General features: G+C 35.8%; 1 protein-coding gene across 1 annotated transcript; it reads left to right on the top strand.

Moving 5' to 3' along the window:
- The first annotated feature begins 4,360 nt into the window (after nucleotides 1-4,360).
- On the top strand, nucleotides 4,361-11,506 carry LOC103319214 (hydroxyproline-rich glycoprotein family protein). Its single transcript, XM_089046245.1, is given in 6 exon segments — nucleotides 4,361-4,737; nucleotides 8,324-8,433; nucleotides 8,524-8,895; nucleotides 9,397-9,535; nucleotides 9,538-10,002; nucleotides 10,922-11,506. Coding segments are annotated over 6 exon segments (1,413 nt in total). The 5' UTR covers nucleotides 4,361-4,499; the 3' UTR covers nucleotides 11,011-11,506.
- Nucleotides 11,507-14,197: the final 2,691 nt, after the last annotated feature.

Consider the following 14,197-nt stretch of genomic DNA (forward strand, 5'->3'; position numbering starts at 1 on the left):
TTTATTATTAAATTACTTTGATACTCTATAGAGTATTTTGGGCTTTTTTTATGAGGTTTTGGATTTGGGCTTGTTTTAAGAAATTGATGGTAGTTTTGTAATTTATAAGAAGTTAAAAGTCTCTTTGTTATGTTGTAAATGAGATTTGGATGTGTTTCTAAAGTCCATTTCATATATAATATTTTTATAATTTAGGCTCATATATTTGATATAATAGTGAATCTCCCTTGATTGAAACGAAACCATTGGCAACCAAAGAGGAATTCAAGAATAAATTCATCAGTTCATGAAGTTTAGGGTTTATAGAAACAGAATTTGATGTATTTCTCATACAAGGTACATAAATTACGGACTCGTTTGATAATCAGTTTACTTTTACATTTTGACACTCTTTTATTATTCACTAATTAATCTTACATCACCACACATATATTGGATTCAAATTATAAAAACTTGGTATTTGGGACATCCCGACTGAGGGAACATACTGGCAATTAACATGAAGGCAACCAGAATTTTCATAGCGTTTTCTTTCCTTGAAACAATTATTAAAAGGAAAGAAGCCACATGGATGGTATGCATATGCATGTACAAGAAAACTTGTTTAGGAGAGGAATTTAAATGCAAGGTTTTAACCATAAGGTAGAAATTCTAACACATTGCATTCTTTTTAGAGGTTAATGTGAGGTTATGCGTTCGTATTACGTATGTGTATGCAACATAAAGTAGACAAAATCTCCACAGAAAGATGCAAAATTTGATTCACAATAAGAAAATTGTTTCTTGTTCTGCAGACACCATCCTAATTGATTTACAAAATATTCCACTTCCTCGCCAATGCTGTACTTATCCTTTTCAGGCAAACCACAGCACTCAGCGGATGATCAGAAACTGCAAGCACACAAACAGATTTATTAACAAACAAAATCATAAAGAAAAACAAAATAAGAGCTTTTGCCATGAAGAGGAAAAAAAAACCTAGAACAATATCATGGCAATCAAAGAAACCATCAGACTGGCCAAGACTGCTTGCGGTGTTCACCCTCTACAATGCCTATGCAAAATGTATTGCTTAAATTTTTTTTTTTTCTTCAGCAAGTACAACTCAAAAGACGCTATTGATTGTGTCATGAGCCATTGCACCAACCTGAACTTCAGATTAGTAAATCAACTAATGAACCAAACACCTAATCTAATACCAAATGTGTAATGCAAACAGATGATAGGAGACTGTAATGCTCATACCATGAAAACAAAGTTGACATTATCGCTGACAACATCCACATAATCCCTTAAGTAAACTGCCTTCTGCGAACTCATGGAAAGGCCTGAAGTGACAGATGTTTTCTGTCAAAGAAGCTTTTAAATGAAAACAGAATCGTGCACATTATTTGAGGCTTACCTATCTTGAGGGAATTAGCAGGATCTACAGGGTTCTTAACCACATGCAAGAGTCTTCCACGTCGACCCTGGGATTTAATCCTAAACTTTCGCAATAATTGTGCTGCAATATATATGAAGAAAGATAATAATGTGGACGAAAATAACCAAGAACAATAGTTCACTTTGTTATCAAAGAAAAACTAACACATCATAGCACAAAACTGTTGAAGAATATAAGTCCCATCGGAAACTTGACTAAATAAAATACAAGATATAATGATTTCCACTACTAACATCATTGAGGCCTTTTGTGATAAAACCTCACACCTACTGGGTTTTGTAGGTGGTTAAGTTGGGGACAATATCGATGTTGCTAGTAGTGGGCCGCTGTCCCGTCTCTCTCTGAAAAGTTACTTAAGCTGCAACTTTCATAGATATTAAGCACATTATCAACTAATGTATTGAACTAATAAAATTCAAAATATATGAAGTATAAGATGCACATGATGAAATGTACATGTATATATAAAGCGCGATGAAAATCAACTAAGTATTAGAGCTTGGTTTTTGACATTGATTAAGTGTTTGGGACCTATAATTTCTTTCAAAACTGAAGACAAATTTATGGGTTATTTGTTTGGTATCGGAGGTAATCAGGGATATATCGCCGATAAGGGGGAAGAAATAGGCTTACCCCCTTGTATCTATATTGACACCTAAAAAAAGGGATATATCGGCCGATATTTTCATCATTGTCTATGACATTGAAAAACTTGATGATATGAAATGCTTTGCTGATGGACGAAGTGGGGGATGCCTGCAATAATAAGCCTATAAAGAAAGAAGATTTGGATGAAGTGACTAGCTATAACAACTACTTGTAATAGTGGGGGAGATGTTGGCTGCGTGAAGAAGTGGGGCTGGGCTGAAAGATGGGGTGTCTGCTTGAGTGGGCGGCGAGGGTGCTGGTTTGGTTGGCTAAGTCGGGCTAGGGGGGGCTGGGAGGAGAGCGATGGATAGATATTTGTGTTTTTTTGTTCTTTTGATTTTTAATTTTAACTTTCAATAAAAAATTTATCTTTCCTTTTTTTTTTTCTAGCTTTTGTTTGGACCGAAATGCCCCTCAACAAATAACAGCAGTTACTTTATTTTGACAGAAATTAGAATTTGTCCTTTAATTGCTTAAATTGAAAACTACATAGACAAATTTGATTAAATTGAAACGATAGGGACCAAAGTGGTAAAAGTGGCAAACTACATAGACCAAAAATGACTTTTTGTCTTTTATATCTAGGGAGATTCTCCAATAAGTATTTTATGTTAAGGATTGGTTACATACTAAAAGAAGACTTATTCTCAACTCTACTAACTACTAGTTTACTTGCACCATTGCCCTTCGGCACATTTGCATAATTTCCCTTCGAAACCTAACTCGTGACACACAAGTATCATTCCCTTTGGTACCTACCTTGTGATACACAAGCATTTTGCCATTTGGCAATCGCCTTGCGACACACAAGTATTATGCCCTTCGACACCCCCCCCCCCTTCGGGACCTATCGGCACCTACCTTGCGACACGCAAGTATCATGCCTTTTGGCACCCCGCCTATTGGCACGTTATCATTGACCAATTGGTACGATTTCAAAGACTTTTCTCTTCAACATCCTTGCTTAGGCACCATAAAACAACATGATGGGGGACTTGGAAACCATTTAATATTTTTATTCCCAAGTCATTCCCTTTAAGGTCCTTCTTACATGGGGACTTGGGGGGACTGGGCATAGTGCACCATACGGCCTTGAAGACAAACTAAGAGGTTGCTCAGGAATCGAATTACAAGTCCTTAACCAAGAAGTACCTTCTTACTCAGGAACTTGGAAGGACTTCTATTAGTATTGTGACTAGGAAAGCAACTAGAAATAACACCAATAAGTCCCACTTCGACATATTGTAAGGGAGGACTCTCCCTCACCTATAAAAGGAGACTACTCTCCACTTTTAAAGGGTATTATCTCTCTTCTTCCTCTTCTCTTTGGGACTAACCCCTTGTACTACATCATCACAACTTAAAAAATTATTATGAGAACATCTCTCTGTGGATGTAGCCCATTCAAGTGAACAACGTACATCTATTGTTAATACACATGTATGTATACTTATTTCTATCTATCTAACTAATCTGCCATACACTACCAAGATAACTATAGTCAGGGCTAGGTCTTCTAGAGGGAACTAGCATAGTATGGTTTATATATTTTGTGCTACTAGAACCACAAGCCGCACTATCTCACATATCCTAAGTTATGTCCAATTTTGAGCATCAACAAAACCTATGAATTATATTCTCATGTTTATCTACTCTTTTGAAAGTTGTTGGGTTGATTAAGTAAGAGTACGTCAGAGGATACGACACATTTGTGGCTATAAAGTTTAAAGTTTTAGTAATGATATTCGTACATTTGTTTCAGGTCATGATAAATGGTGATTGGTGTGTATAGATGGACTAGGGTTAGGTTTTAAGTATTATATCATTTATTGTCCTTTTACATTTTAAAAAAATGATGTGAACTCATACTTACATTGGATTTAAATAGAAAAACTCAAAGTTAAAAACATACATAAAAAATTAGCAATACTGTTGAAATCCACCATGAATATGGTAGATAGCCACTTTTCAAATTAAAATCATTGTGGATGGAGCATTTTTTTGGTTTCACTTTTATAAGATAATATTATCCATCAATAGCTTCATCTCTTTAATCTTTATGCTCTCTCTCACTTTCTTTTTCAAACTTTGCTTCTTCTCAACGTTCGGTAGCCTAAAGAATAACTTGGAATAAAAAAAGATGAAAAAAAAAGAGAATAGACTCAGTAGAGGAGTGTGTGAGTGACAGAGTGTAGAGAGAGAGAGTGTGTGTGAGTAAAAAACGAAAAGAAAAGGAAAGAAGGTTATTGTCCTTTTAATGGTTTAAACAGGGCGATACCCACCATGAACACTTGTCCCTCACATCTTCACCTTCACCTTCTTCTTCTTCTCTTGCTTCTTGTGCCCTTTGTATTCTCCTCTCTTTAGACTGAGAAAGAAAGAGAGGGAAATCCCAGATGCTCTGCAAATGGGGAAGGGTGAGCAAAATCTGCATCAGCAGCAGAGTCATGGGGGTGCAAATTCTTCGGAACTCATCTGTCCTGGATGTTCGATGGTTTTTAATAGAATCGCCAAAGACTTCAGCTTTAGATGCGTTTTTGTGTTAATTCTCAGCTTATCAATTTTTCTCTCTGGGATCTTCTGGATCCTTCCTTACCGTTCAACCAAGTCTGGGTTTGATGCCAAAGAGGCAATTAAGCTCAGTGGTATGTCCTCTCTCTCTCTCTCTCTCTCTCTCTCTCTCTCTCTGTAATCTATATATAGATATATATATATATATTTATATATGCTTCACTTTGATTCTTCTTTTATTTATTTATTTATTTTTCATTATAAGATTTTTCTGATGCTTTGAGCAAATGGGTATGTGATTTATCTTTGTTGTAAAATTGGGGGTCTTTGAATGTTTTAAGCAAATGGGGTTTTGGTAGTTTACCTTGTTGTGTTGATGTGTGGTAGTAGTTTACCTAATTATTAGGGATTTTTGGTGATTTTAAATAAATGTTTTATGGTTATTTTAGGGAAGGCGCAAGTGGTATTACACTGTGTTCTATAATTCAGGTCTTGCAATGTTTCACTCATCTGGCTATATATAGGATATGGCATTCTCGCTTCGTTTTAAGCATTTCTGATGTTCTGAGGAGATGGTTTATGCGTTATTTCACCTTCTGGCTAAGTAGTTAAGTTTTCATGGTGTTTTGTGGATCTGGTACGAGTTAATTCACCTTAAATTTAGGATGGGGTGGGAAAGGAATTGGTTGTCTCATGATTTCTCGTAATCTTGTGCGTGTGCACTTGCACACACTCGTGCTGTGTGTCCAAGTTTCCTTGATACTATTTTATATATGTCAGATGTATGGCTCTGGCTAAAGCACAAACTGAAGTATATCATGCACAGATTTGCTCAGTACGGAGCTTTCCCTTAGATTTAGTTGAATTCAGGAGCATTTATGAGGCTTAGGGTTGATGGATCTAGTTAGACACTAAGACCTAAATAAGTTTCATATTTCCAGAAATGCTTTTCTGCTGGTGGTGGATCTACTATAGGCTTGGAAGTGACTGTAATGTCCTGTCATGTCAGAATTGCTATTCTAATAGTTACCAATAGATGTATTTGTCTTTGGTGTGCATTCACGAGGAACAAGGCTTCTGCAGTTGACTGCAGAGGTGAAAATTGTCTGAAATTGGATATCTCACCAAGTAGTCTGCGTTAATGTAGCCAAATCATCTGTTTTCCATTAGTGGAAATAGCAGTTAATGAATTGTGTGGAATTACAATGTTAATGGTCTATGTTATTTCTCATATGTTTTCTCTGAAGTTGGTTCTTATAAAGAACTGAGAATAATAAATGTTTCATATTCAAGAAAAGTAACTTTTTATTTCCTCATGAGAAAGGAAATAGATTATACCTACGAAAAAAGGAAATAATTGACCAGCAGTCTTAATAGTTCTACTGATGTAGAGGATGGTTATAGAGGCCATTTCAAGTTACAACTACACAAAGGAACAAAAATCAAATAACATATTATTCCCAGGATCAAGAAAGGACAGACCACACCAAAATCATGCAACCCTATCTCCATCTACTTTTGGATATTCCTGATGCAGGACATTGCAAGTTATGTTGCCTAGGGTTATGGTGGCCGTGGGCTTAAGATTGGAACTTTTGGAAGTAAAATATTTTAGCGAACAAACAAGCTGTGTATAAGTGTTGTAATTTTAGAGAAATCAGAGAGATGGAGAAGAATCTAGAAAGAGAGAGAGGAGAAGGTAGAGGGGATATGAAGGCACCAAGCCTTCAAAAACACTTATAATTTCATTCATCCAAGACTCATAAAGTATTATAGAAATATCCTTAGATTCATGATGAGTAACAGAAGACTCCTATAAAACTTAAAGATATTGTGTTTTCCTAAGACCAAATAAATAGACTCTCATACCGATTGACTTGTACTCAAGATTAGTAACAATTGACCCAAATATATACTCTTGCCATTAAGTTGTAGACTTTGAACTTTTTAGTTATTATCTCTTTTGATTTTCTGATTATTGTACCATCATTTCTCTTATTCAGTCTCCTATTAAGTAAAAAAGAATGATGATAGACCTGAAAAGTTTTTCCTTTTTAAGAATAAAAACCAAAAATTTAATTGTAATGTAAATTAACTCATATAAAAAACTTGTAATGCAACCAAATTGACCTTAACGACATATGAATTCTGAGCAGTCTAAGAGTGTGCCTGGAGAAATTTCCAAAAGAACCATATCTGTTTTTAGTATCTGCAATGCCAGACAAAGTAAAAATTGTTACACAAGATTTGTATAGGTTACTATCGTGTACTTGTGATGAAGCAGGATACATCTTTATGTAAAAGTATCATGGCAAATCATTGAGTGGTCTGACCCTATTTTGGTGCCTTCTCCATTTATCCGAAAGAGAAGGATTGGAAAACAAAAAAGAGGGTGTGAGTTTGTAATAGAAGGTTAGATTAAAAGTTAATGCCCTAGCAAAAAATAAAAAAAAGTCAAGTAATGCCATGACAAATTCTGTTGCTAGATCTGTGATATTAATCACAGTCTCTTTGTTTATGCAGATTGGGGGCTGCTTTGTATTGAGTTTTTTGTGTGCTTTGGTTTCTTGTTTGTTGCTTTAACTCTGATCAAAATTGCCTGCTGATAGATTTTATTATTTTAGCTTCCGGGAACTGGTTGTTCACTGTTGTTCTACTTTTATCACTTTATTTTGATAATGGTGTTTTTCTTCTTATCAAAAGAATAATTTACATAATTACAATAACAATAAAAAAGAGTAATAATAATGATAATAACAATAGCATTTGTCAATACTAAATTCTAGAGAAATATCTTGTTAGGAAACACTAGTTTTTATGTATTTTTGGTCTCGTTAGAAAAGACTAGTTTCTATGATACAAGCAACTAACCTCAAATGCAAAATAAAAACAATTGTCAACTTACAAACTGGAACTCCGGTATCCTAGCAATTACATAAAATAATATATACATCGTAATATTAGCACTGCCATAAACATGTTAGGTGTCATGTAATTCCCAAAAGTAAAGCATGTCCTACCATGCCTAAAACACAATACTCTAGGATCAACAAAAGTTTATGCCTCAAAGATAGAATGTGGATGGACAGAAATGTCATTATGTATAGTGAACTTATCAATTTCCAAATTTGGGCAATTCAGAGGTCTTAAGACAAATGTTTTCAGTCTAGGGATACCAACCTGAGACTCACTGAATTTCACCCCAAACAACTCCAAAAATCAACTGGGCTCCTAATGACTGCATGGTGCAGAGACTGGATTCTAATGCATGCATATTATTTGAGGGCAAGAGGCAATTAGATATATGGTTATAGTAATTGGGGAAATATATTTTTTGATATTTCGATAGATAAATATAATTATATTAGTCTAGGCCGTATATGTGATTATGGTAATATTGTACCAATTTGCTAATGTCGGAGATAATTGCTGCTGAATTAAGACAACCCATTTATGTAATATCTTTGTACTTTCCATACTAGAACAATCTTTTTCACTGGTCCAAAAAGAAAAAAACCATTTAATGTTTTTAGAAATTAAAGATTAATTGGAAATTTGATATTTCCAATACTATTTTTGATGATTTGGAGCTAACATGCATGTTCTTTATTGCTTTAACCTTTCAATCTTTTTATTATTAAGATTTAGGGTTTCTGATTTCGTCTCATGCTTACAGAAGTAAAAAGGTGAATGCTTATGTGTTTCTTTATCTTTTTCCAGCCACAGTTCAGGCATACTTCAGACTGGAAAAGCCAGTTATTGACCTTGTTCCACACATCAGAAGATTAGAATATGATATCAATGGGGAAATAGGTGTCCCAGGTACAAAGGTACAATTTCAAGCTTTTGCATTATATACCATATCATATTGCTTTCATGCAAAGTGAATCGTCAAACTGAAGTATGCTTATTCTCAACAGGTGGCTATTTTGTCCATGCACCAAAATGATGCATATAACTGGACTGATGTGGTTTTTGGGGTTCTTTCCGATCCAATAAATGCTCCAATGATTCCAGTGTCCTTAAGTGTACTGAGGTCATCTTTCGTTGAGCTGTTCCTTAAGCAAACCAATCTTACGGTGACAACATCAATTTTCGGGCAGCCATCTATGTTTGAGATTCTGAAGTATCCGGCGGGAATCACTGTGATTCCTGGGCAATCTGCTTCGATCTGGCAGATACCCCAGATCCTATTTAATTTTACTCTCAATAATTCTACATCAGACATAGTGGAAAACTTTGTTCAGTTAAAGGAGCAGTTGAGGTTTGGATTGCATCTAAGGTCTTATGAGGTATAACACCACTATTTGAGTAACTTTTCGCACAGTTATTTCCAGGCACCAACTTTTGGGCTTTTGATTTATGAACTTTGGTTCAGCACTATTTCCTAAAACTTTAGCTGTTAGAACATGGGGCAACAGTTTATTTAATATTCTAACATGTTGGAATCATCATTTCAGATCCAAACCTTTCTTATAGCTGCTAAGTTCTGCACCATACATGAGATCTATGCAAGAATTGTTTTCAGTTATGAAATATAAAGCCTAATCTTAACAGTTATGGAAACAAAGACACCAAAAAGGTAGCAACATAGAGTACCGACCTTTCTTCCTGAAGATTTAAAAGGATAATGTGTATACAAGTGTGCATTTTCCAAATCTAAATGTCCATCTGGATTTTCATAGTTGTTAAGGACCCATATTATCAACTTAAACAATCTTGGTACTGGATGATGCTCTCAAGTTTGCATTGTACTTTAGTGATAAATAAGTGCAATTTTTCTCTTCATGCAGAATGTATTTTTGCAAATTACAAACAAATTGGGTTCAACTACAGATGCCCCAGTTGTAGTTCAAGCGTCTCTCATGTCTGAGTTTGGGGGCATTGTGCCACAGAGATTGAAGCAGTTGGCTCAAACAATCACTGGTTCTCCAGCAAAAATCTTGGCCTTGATAATTCAGTCTTTGGCAAAGTTAAAAGTATCAGTTTATCTTCTTACCTTAAGGGTACACTTACTGCAACCCCTCCTACTCCTTCTCCCGCTCCATCTCCAGAGCCAACAATTTCTCCATATCCTGCTTCTCCAGTTCACTCTCCAGCACCCTCACCTGACAGTAATCATCTCCCACCAGCACCATCCAAGGTACCTCCACATCCTCGTCCATGTCCATACCGCGGTTCTGGAATTCCTCCAAGCTCCTCACCAACTTCTCATCCTAACCCTACTGTTCCTCCTACTTATGCACCTAATGGTTCCCCTTACTCGCCTTCTACGAGTCCCTCATCTCAATTGTCTCCCCATGTGTCACCTGCACCTGTAGTGTCCAATGCTCCGAGTCCAGGAAACAAGGGAAGTGCACAAGACTTAATTTCTCCATCACCTTCCCCATCCTTGTCATGTAAGTTACAAGCAGTAAGATTTATATTTTTTTTCCTCCTGTTTTTAGTTGGCATGTATGTTTGGTGACTTAATGCATTATGTTGTTTGTTTTTTATGGTTTTGGCAGTGTTAGTTATTCATATAGAATGCAGGCTCAGAGTTAGAGTTTATAAGAAATTATGATTCTTTGCTGTGTTAATAAGATTTTAAGCATCTTTATTCATAATTTTGTCTTTTGGCAATAGATGTTCTTCTTAATTGAAAATAGGCCCCTCTGTAGTTGAGGTGTTGGTAGTCAGTTTATGTGACTTCTGATCTCATGAGTTTGATAAGAGTAGAAATTGCCCTGCTTTACTAATGCCGGTTACGAGAAGTTAATCCTATAGACCAAAGAAATACTATTTGAGGTTTAGCAAGATTTAATTTTGAATCTGGTTATTTCTGCTAAATCCTTTGATTGGCTTTTCAATGCAATTAGTCATATGGCATACAGTTCATATTCAAATTACATAGGTATTTTATACAAGAATATACATTTGGAATTATATGAACTTGTCTACAAAACAAATATTTGAAGCAGATTTTGGAATCCTTTTGGATAAACAAATATACAAACTGAAATTTGGTGCAACCTTAATGGAGACTTGAGAATAAACTTTGAGTTAAAACTGGTGGGACTAATGTGATATGATGATGAACCGAAATCAGTAATGGAATTTTAATACTGACCTGATCTGTAAAGAGCCAAATGAATGTAATAACTTAGGAATGCTGCAGCCATTTGACAACCAAAACAAATAAGCTAATGTTTTGTTAGATGCATCCATGGACATTGTCTTTTGCTGATTTCATTTACTTTTTGCCTTACTTTGCATGCCAAATTATTTGATATTTACATCTGATATGCAAGTTAATCACATGATGTATGCATTTTGCAGCTTCAGCAGTAGGACCTTTCTACAAGGAGATCCGTTTCTTGGAATTTTCAGGACTCTTGATCTTTTATCTCCTCTGTTGGTTACGTTGATGGTTCGTTTCTCTATGCAAAGGAGAATTTGCAAGGCATACAAAAACACAACAGCACAATGATGTGCCATGCTCAGTTTTGTTTTGGCGAGGATGGTAGAGTGCCCATGTGAAAAGTTTGACACAACAGGTTCTTTATGCAACAACACATATAAAAGTGAATCAGGAGATGATTGCAGGTCAAAGCCAAAAAGGTGGCAGGCCTCTCATCTCTCTTTTACATTTGTAATGTCGCGACTACCGGGCGGTCATTCCTAAGGGAAAACCTCCTAGAGATAGTGTGACCAGTTGAAGAATACCTAGCTTGCAGAATTTTCAAAGAGAACCTTATCTTTCTTGAAATCAATTGTAAAATATGCAGGCTCTTTTTGAGCATTTGCAATGCAAGGCAAAGTAAAAATTGATACACAATTTGTATAGGTTAGTATACTTGTGAAGGGGCGGTGACTACATCTTTATATGAAAAAAAATATATCATGGTGAATCATTGAGTGGCCTGATCCTTTTTGGGTGCCTTGTGTTTTTAATTACAAAGTGAATCAAAAAGCCAAATAGTTCCTCAAAGAGGCCTTGGTATATGCCCTGACCTTGGGATGGGGTAGTCTCCTCTCTCCCTAAACTTTTCTTCTTTAAAAAAAAAAAAAAAAACCAAAATAGTTTTAGTAGTGTTTTTTGAGTTTTTATTTGCACCCACAAAATGCTCATCTCTCCAACTTATCTACACTCAACATGAAAGCTTAAATTTTTTACTTCATCATACGTTCTATAACCTGTAAATTACCCTTAGTAGGTCTACTTTTATTTTCTTGCTTTGGTGGTGGTGACAAATTCTATTTGTTTGGTCTATGTTTTGGCACCAACGCAGGGTTTCAGTTGGCAAATGCCCAAGCGCCAACGTCGACAAAAGAATTAGTGTTGATGTTGACCAAAAAGCTCACGGCCATGTTTACAACCAGAAATTTGTTGGTGTGATTTTTACACATCATGATGCTATCAATCTGCTATCGCTAAGGTGTATTTATTTATTAGGCTTATGTTCAAATACCCAGTGGTTTACAAATTGTCTCATATTACCATCTGACTTTTATATTGGCTCAATTTCCCCCATGAACTTCCATTCCGTTTACTAAGGTTGCCCCATTCTATTAATTTTCAACGAAAAATTGTTAACTCAGCTGATATGACAGGGGTAGTTCAGTAATTTCAAACGCGTGACAAAAATTGATCACCAAGTGGCAACCAAGTGGCATCAATGTGGCTATTAATGGGACCCATGGGAGATTATGTAATATTAGGCTTTTTTTTAATGGAATGTAATACTCGGCTGGCTAGCTAGGGTTTCGAAAATATTAGATTTGGGAAGTGAAGAAATTTGAATGGCTCAGCTGCTCCAGCCAAAGGAATCTTCAATAGAGAGGGTTCTTGGCTTTTAGGTAGCGAATCTTTAAATTGGGTTTAGGAATCGCTTTTATGTGTGTGCATAGTGCTGACTGCTATCATATGCTTTGCAACTGTATTAAGCCTGAAATTGTTACGCCTAATCATGAGAAAGAGAGAGATCAGACAGATCTTCGAAACTTATATTTTATTCAATAATATGTGAAAAATTTGTAAAAAACATGTGTATTAAACATGAAAAATACATACGTACGTGTACAATATGTGTATTGAATGTTTGATTTTTAAAATATATGTATTTTATCGAGTCTTTAAAACGTGTATGGAAAATAGAAGTATTATTGAAAAATATGTACTTACATGTATAATACAAGTATTAAATGGAAAAATGCTAAATTCTTTATATGGGTAATAAGTAAAAAATCAAAAAGGGACAATAGAGACTCGGGTAATGACATAATAGTAATGGATAATACTCTAAATTACTCTTATTGATCAAGGAAAATTAGGGGAAAAAAAGAAGAAGAGTGAAAATATTATTTAAGCAGTACAGCCGCGCGGCTACACTAGTTATTTTTTTAAAAAAATATAGGACCCGCCTAGCCCGCCTAGGCGGCCGATTTTTCAGAAAACTTGAATCGGGTTTTTTTTTTTTTAGATTTCTTTTTTCCTGTCGGGTCTGGCATCTCTGCAAATACTTCAAGCTAGGGTTTTAGCGACTCACTCCTTCTCACCGTTTATGAACAACGTAAAGGTTAGCGCTTCCCAACAATTCACTCATAAATTGAGCGGTGAAGCCATGTCTGAAAGTAATTGTAGTTTCCAATGTGCATGCCACCAAATATCACACTCACCGGAGGAAGGTAAGCGGAGGGATTGATTTGAGAATGTAGTTCAAGAACTGAAGCATCAAGTACGCATATAGTTCCATATACCGTCTGGCCATCACCTTGAGTATGTTGCATGGGAAATGGATGCAGAAAATCTGGAACCCACTGGAAATACAGCACACAAGACTTAAATCATCTGTATCCTCAAACAACATGAGAGACATGGTTAACACATGCTAGTTCTTTTACTTCATATACTGCAAGGTGAGTCTTGTTTATGACAAGGAGTTGCAGCTCATTCTGATGAATTTGGATGTAAGTATCTGACAATGATCTCAACTCCTTCCCATCTGGAATCTGCAACAATTTGCTTCTCTGTTTTTCCCACCCAGCCCCACACAAAAATCTGCATGGCCAAAACGACGTCGATCGTTAAATAACAGAAGTCACATTAGAGTAGAAGCCATGCCTGAAAGTAATATTGTAGTTCCAATATGCATCAGCACCAGAAGAAAATAGTACATACAGAGTGTTCAAGAAGGCATGGCTTGTGACTCTTTTGGCGTGACCCTCAAGCTTCCTTGTAACCTGCAAAATCTGTAAATCAAGGCAATGACAAACTTTTTGGGTTTGCTTCATCACAACATCGAGCATGATTTTTTTTTTTTTACAAGAACAAACAAATTACCTCGTCTGAGTGGAGATTGTATATTACAATGATGGAATTGTTCATGCCAATAGCAACTATACTGTCATCTCGGGGGGAAAAGCAAGACATGTTGCTGCAGGTGGTGGTGGCATGACTTTCTCCATCGTCTGCATTTTTACGCAACAGATTTTTATGAGTACAATGAGTTAGATCATGAGAAATTTGCAAACAGAACCTAAGCATGTTGACAAACAAGATTTGGGAAGTTTTGGCTGGGAAAAGAAAATTTCAAGAACACTATTTGTGTTGGG

The sequence above is a fragment of the Prunus mume genome, linkage group LG2, assembly GCF_029339155.1.
Source record: "Prunus mume cultivar Tortuosa linkage group LG2, ASM2933915v1, whole genome shotgun sequence".
NCBI lineage: Eukaryota > Viridiplantae > Streptophyta > Magnoliopsida > Rosales > Rosaceae > Prunus > Prunus mume.